This window comes from Rhinolophus hipposideros, assembly GCF_964194185.1.
Source record: "Rhinolophus hipposideros genome assembly, chromosome: 8".
Taxonomy (NCBI): Eukaryota; Metazoa; Chordata; class Mammalia; order Chiroptera; family Rhinolophidae; genus Rhinolophus; species Rhinolophus hipposideros.
Genome location: NC_138054.1, coordinates 32,088,849 through 32,094,923, shown reverse-complemented (window position 1 = coordinate 32,094,923; position 6,075 = coordinate 32,088,849). Strand labels below are relative to the sequence as shown.

The 6,075-nt window shown below is 41.3% G+C and overlaps 1 protein-coding gene across 2 annotated transcripts in view; it reads left to right on the top strand.

The window, feature by feature from the left end:
* Positions 1 to 1,055: 1,055 nt before the first annotated feature.
* Positions 1,056 to 6,075, top strand: part of DNAI3 (dynein axonemal intermediate chain 3) — a 74,044-nt gene continuing 69,024 nt past the window's right edge. Inside the window, exons 1-2 of one of the 2 annotated variants that reach the window (XM_081056393.1) lie at positions 1,056 to 1,215; positions 5,980 to 6,075. In XM_081056393.1, coding sequence (XP_080912519.1) covers positions 5,994 to 6,075 — 82 coding nt within the window. In that variant the 5' untranslated portion in view covers positions 1,056 to 1,215; positions 5,980 to 5,993. Of the gene's footprint in view, positions 1,216 to 5,979 lie in introns of those variants that run through there. The other variant, XM_081056394.1, reaches the window with a different exon arrangement.

Here is a 6,075-nt window from a genome sequence, read left to right as displayed (position 1 = left end):
ACTGAACCAAGGGAAGTCGATCTGTGACACCAGGAGAGCACAAAGAGTGAGAAAAGAAGACTCAGAAGTTCAGAAGTGAGCCCCAGGGGAAACTTTATCTTTCAGTGTCAGGAAGTAGAAGAGGCTGGGGAAAAGTTGTCACAGTAAGTCCTCCTCCTCCTTTTTTTTTTAATGACTTCTTTAGTAAAATTTATTTACATTTTGCAAGTACAAATTCTTCAGAAATTTGAGATATACATGATCTTCCTAAACATAATGCAAAGTCTTATCTAATTTGAGATCATTCAGTCTCAGATATGTCTATAAGTTTCTTCTCAATCAAGTATTTTTACTTAAATTGAATGTAAAAAATTAATTTAGAGCAATTACAGCAGCCAATTGCATTGCTTTATTAAATTCTCCCAGCTTACGAATTAGCAGTTATAATTATTTTTAGAGGAAAGTGTGGAACAGTGTGCAGAGGAGCTCCACTGTATGAATCCCACAGGACCCGCAACCACAGATAAAATGAACCTTGAAGCTACTAAGGGATTTAAACTCCTTCCCCTGAGACTCATACTTACAGTTTGAGTCCAAGTCTACACAAAAGTTATTTCTGGCAAGAGGAAAAGGTAACACATTAGAAGATAATCGAACCTGGTTATCTCTCCTTCACACAGGAATCTAGGACAGGCTCCTGGGAAGGCCCCAGCTCACCTCTGGGTAAGCAGTGCAGCTGCTCTACGGATTTTAACCCCGCAATCTTCCTATCACCTTCCCTCCCTGCTGCTAGAGAGCACTCTAGAAGGATTTTTCTTCCGGGACGCTTGCGCTGGACCAAGCTTTATCAGACCTGGGGTCAGACCGGGCCACTGTCCTCAACATACCCAAGACACACAATTCCTTCTTTGCAAGTGAAAAACTGCGGACCTCGCCCTGTCCCCTGTTGCGTGGCGCCGGCATAATAGCAACCAATCACAAGTCTGTTCTGAAGAGACTGTTAGAAAGCGGGGACGGTATTGGTATTGGCGCTTTGTCAATCTCTGCCGAGTCACCGCCTCTTTTCTCTTAGCAACGAGTGCGTCGCAGCAACAGCTTGCAGAGGAGCTGCGGTTTGTGCTCTTGGACTTACTCTTCTGAGACAGGAGCGTCAAACTTCCATCTTCAGGCCCCGAAGGAGTTTTTCCCTAGGGTGCTGCAAAGAGGCTTCTTCTCCCTTCAGTTCAGCAGTATCAGGTAAGGGAAGCTCTGAATGGGAACGGAGGTTTGGAAAACAATTAAGTATTTTACTCACTCTTTCAAGGGCACTTGGAACACTCTATGTCAGCAATGTGCTAGCTGCTGTGAAGACTACAAAAAAGTACAAAACCATGCCTGCTTTCAAAGAACTTCCAGCCCAGCCAGGAGGCAAAAATAGCAACAGGAGAGCAGTTAACGACACTCTTAAGAACTTTGAGGGCAGGTACTGTGGCTTGTTCGCAGGTTGTATATCCCCAGTGTCTATCGCATTGACTGGCACATAGTGGGAGTTCAATAAATACTGGATGGATGGGTGGATGGATGGGAAAACAGCTTGATCCTGGTTATTCTTTGGTATCAGGAATCAAAGAAGAAAAGATTAACGTGGACTGAGAGATGACCCAGGATCATTAAGAAAGGGCTGGAATAGATAAAGAGTGAAGACAATGATGGGGGACACATTTACTCTTCGAAATGAAAGATCTTGTCTTATTCCTCTAGTGACCTCCAGGACTTAGTTGCTACTCAGTAATTTCTCTCTCCTCCTGAGTGTATGCTGAATGCTGAATGAATTCACATCAATTTTCAGACAGCTCTGAGTTTGAGGCTCTCTGCCTTTGCAGAAGCCTGGCGTAATTCACTGCTTTAAATGGGTGATCAGAAAGCATCAGGGAAAACAATTGTTTAAGCCTCTGAGTGAGAAAGTTGGGGAGGCTTCAGAGAGAAGGTCCTATTGGAGTTGGACCTTGAATGAATAAGATTTAAGCAAGTCGAGAAATGTGTGAATGGTGTGAACTAGAGGGATGGGGAGAGAATGGAATTTCCCAGAGAGGAAGCTAGGCAGCTCTGCGGACTGTTTGGAGAATGGAGAGTAATCCTATGAGGCTGGAGTAGAACTGGAAGGGTGGATGTGGTGAGGCAAACTCTGAAGGGTGTTAAAGGTGATGCTTACACTTGACTCTGTCCTGGTTCGCAAAGTCTAGTCTGCTGACTACCAGTGTAAGACTATCTCACAGTGATTTTTAAACTGCAGGCTCACCCAGACCTGCATGATCGCGGCGCCAGGAAATGTGCATTTCAAATAAGCTCCATTTCTCCACTATTAGAGAATGAGCTGTGGTCACTAGGGACCCACATTTTATTCTCCAGTATACAAGGAAGTGACTTGTTCAGATCCGCATTTTAGAAAGAGAGCTCTGAAGGCCTGCCCTGTCTGTGACTATTCTGATTGGAACAGAGGCAGGGAGTCCAATTAAATGGCCATGATCTAGTTAGAGGGTAGGGGAGAAGACTGTGGATAGAAAAATAAAACTGCATGTTTATTTTTACTAATTGCTAATTGAAAAGTATGCATTTGGTAACAAGTCACCGGGTATCAGCAGGACTTGTGACTTTGTCACTAAAAGAGATTACAGCTGTTTTCATATTATATTAAGGATGTTATAGATTTATGATTTTGCTCATCACATCTTCAAAATTAAGATAGTAATTAGAACCACTGCTACATCTTGTTATTTAATGTGTTAATAAAGAAGCATATAAATTATTATAATTTAAAAATGCTTTGATATCCATATTTCAATAAAATCTATCTCCCTTTCAGTCCCATGTTTTTGTTTGACGCATGGGCCTCATCAGGCTGCCAAAGGGGTTCCCAGCACAAAAAAGGAACTTCTGGTATAGGAGCACATGTTAAAGGCCAGAACAAGTGGAGGGTATGGGAGAGGCCGGCTTGGAATCCAAGAGATGTTTCAAAGGGCAAAGTGATGGGATAGCATCTACTTACATGAGTAAATATTTAATCTTGGAAAGAGGTGGTTGGAAGGGGAGAAACAAGTATTGTAGACTAATTGGAAATATTGTAGAAACAGTTATTGCTGGAGGGCGGATGTTGTGTACTTGTCAGAAAATGGTTGAAGAACCCAGGAGAACCTTGAAGCTTAATCAGGATCTTGGTGGAGATTGAATAAGAAGCAGCAGTTCTTGGAGATATATTTACCAGACTTTCAAGATATTAGTTTCAGGTCATGTTCTAAATCTTTGTTTAAAAATAGAAAAGATGGGAAGCAAGCATAATGACCTTAAATGTGCCAAGCATACTCCTGCCCCAGAACCTTTACACTTACTGTTCCCCTCTGCCTGAAACATCCTTCTCCTAGATATCAGCATTTTGGGCTCCCTCCCTTCTCTTAGGTCTTTGCTCCAATGTCACTTAAGTGAAGGCTTCCCTGATTCTACAATATAATATTGCAATGTCCCTACTCCTGTAATCCCAACCCCCTTCCTACTTGATTTTTCTCTTTGATAGTTATCACCATCTAAAGTACTAAATATTTTGCTCCCTATTTGTTTGCCATCCATCTCCCCTCTAGAATGGAAGCTCTATCAGGGCAAGGGTTTGCTCTTTTGTTCACGGCTGTATTCCTAACACCTAGGATAGCATCGGGTGCATCATAGTTGCTCAATAAATATTTGTGGAGTGAATAGGGATGGTAGCAGTGGTAGTGTTGGTGATGATGATGATTATGGTAATGTGTGTGTGTGTGTGTGTGTGTGTGTGTGTGTGTGAGAGAGAGAGAGAGAGAGAGAGAGAGAAAGAGAGAGAGAGAAAGAGAGAGACCCAGTGGTGTTGAGTGTTCTTGACTATTTTAAGTCAAATGCAGCTGGAATAGAATATGGAGGGGGGTACCTTTATAAAGAATATTTTGAAAAAAGGACTAGGTCCAAGATTTGAAATTATGCTAAGGCTGAAAAGTGAGATGGATACTTGACAAGCTGAAGAGTTGGGTCAGAGCCATCCACTGCAGAATATTTTAAAAGTAGAAATTCCTAAATTGTCCGATTCATAAAATGTTGATTAAATCATACCTTTCTAGGGAAAGACAATGAATTTAAATTTAAGCTTCATTTGTAATGAAATACAATAAATATTTACCACTGAAATCCAAGAGATAGTCTCACACAAAATGTAAGAGTGTAGACAAAGAGCCAGACCGCTGGGGCTCACACCCTGCCTCCACCACTCAGCCTTGTATGTCTCCACATGCAAGTTACCTGACCTCTGGGAGCCTCTGTTCTCACGTCATAAAATGGAGATGAAGATAATAGCATTAAGAAAATGCCTACCTAAAAGGGTGGTTGAAATTAAATAAAAAATAACATCTAAATTACTTTGAACTGTGCCGGGCACATAGCATGCAACAAACATGGGCTATCATTATTACCATTTGAAAAAACACATGTGAAAAGCAGAAGGAAAAAAACGTGTATACACAAACCCTTAGACAAACACACCCACATTTAGTTCAAGATTTCGTAAGCAAGGGACTAGGCATAAAATAAAGCTCGTGATATTTCGATGTGAGCAATTGTAGGGGTTCAGACTGAGCCATCCCAGATATGCCTTAGTGGTACGCAGATTGTTTTGAGCTAAAGGCAAACAAAACCCTGCAGGCTCAAGAGAAACTTCTGCTATGCAGCCCCCACCACACACTTGCCCTTTAGCTATCTAGAAGAATTTAAATTGGGAGCCTGGCCCATGATAAGTGTTAAAACCAGAAACAACTTTTTACCTATCTATATGGTAGGACAAACTAATAATTATTGAACACGTGTTCTTTCTGCGACCTTCTGAAGCCCCAAGGTACATTACCTCATCCCTAGCTCAGAATGTCACTTATACTCAATTTCCCTTTCTGTCTCTGAACCTCTTGCATGTGGCGTCTCTGACTCTCATGTATGCGAGACTCGCATGTATACATGCATGAATTAAATTTGGTTATTTCCTCTGGTTAATCTGTCTCATGTCTACTTAATTATTAGATCAGCTGAAAGAAGTTTGAGGGCAGAGAAAAGTTTCTTTTTCCCCCACACTATAAAATAATATTCAATATATGTTGGTTTATGAAAATGAGACAGTGTGAGATGACTCAGTTGTTGATGATGCAACTTTATTTCATTAAATCTTCACAACCACCTTGTGAGATAGGTTTTGTTATTATCTCCATTAAACAGATGAAAAAACTGAGACTTAGAAGGTCAGTAATTTGCCCAGGGTTACTCAGCTGGTAAAAGGTTGAACCTGTTTTTAAATCCTGTTGGTGAGACTCCTGAAATCACACTCCTAACCATTTAATCAGATGGGATAATGGTGAGCATTGAGGAGATGACAAGGATTTGATGTCATGGCAAGGCCATTGGCCAGTGTCATGTCTGTCAAAATTGATGAGTGATTCCACGGAAAACTTTTGGAGGCATTCTCTGACAGTGCAAATAAGGACACTGTGGTTACATGTACACCTGCTGGGACAAAAAAGTATTATTTAAATTATGTTCATTTAAAAATTACGTACATATATACACGTTGTAGGTCTCTGTCGGCCCATAAATTTTGTAGCTGGGACACCTGCCAGGAAGCCCAGCACAGAGCAACTCCCTGGGAGGGGAACTGCAGCACGAAGCCAGGAAACCAGTGTCCTCTGTGGTACTTCGATGGCAGGGCCTGAGGCTGAGACGTTGAAGTGTTGGCAGGTCATTTCCTTGTGCTTCAGCTAAATACCTCCACTGGGATGGCAGTAGCTTATCAGTAAGATTGTTGTTGCACTACACCTTTGGCCACAGAACACACATTCTATGACGACCCATGTTGATGTAGTTAAAGGCTAAACTTAGAAAATATATTTTTCTGTTTACTAAATGATAATGCTTACTATTTGAAACTGTAAACCAGACATTTACTAATGATAGTTTTTCTTTGTGCAGCCTAAGTCAGAGCCATGGCTCCAAAATCTCAACAAGGAAAGAGCTTACGTGGCCGAAAAACGCCAAAAACTGTCAGAAATAAGGAAATATTATCAG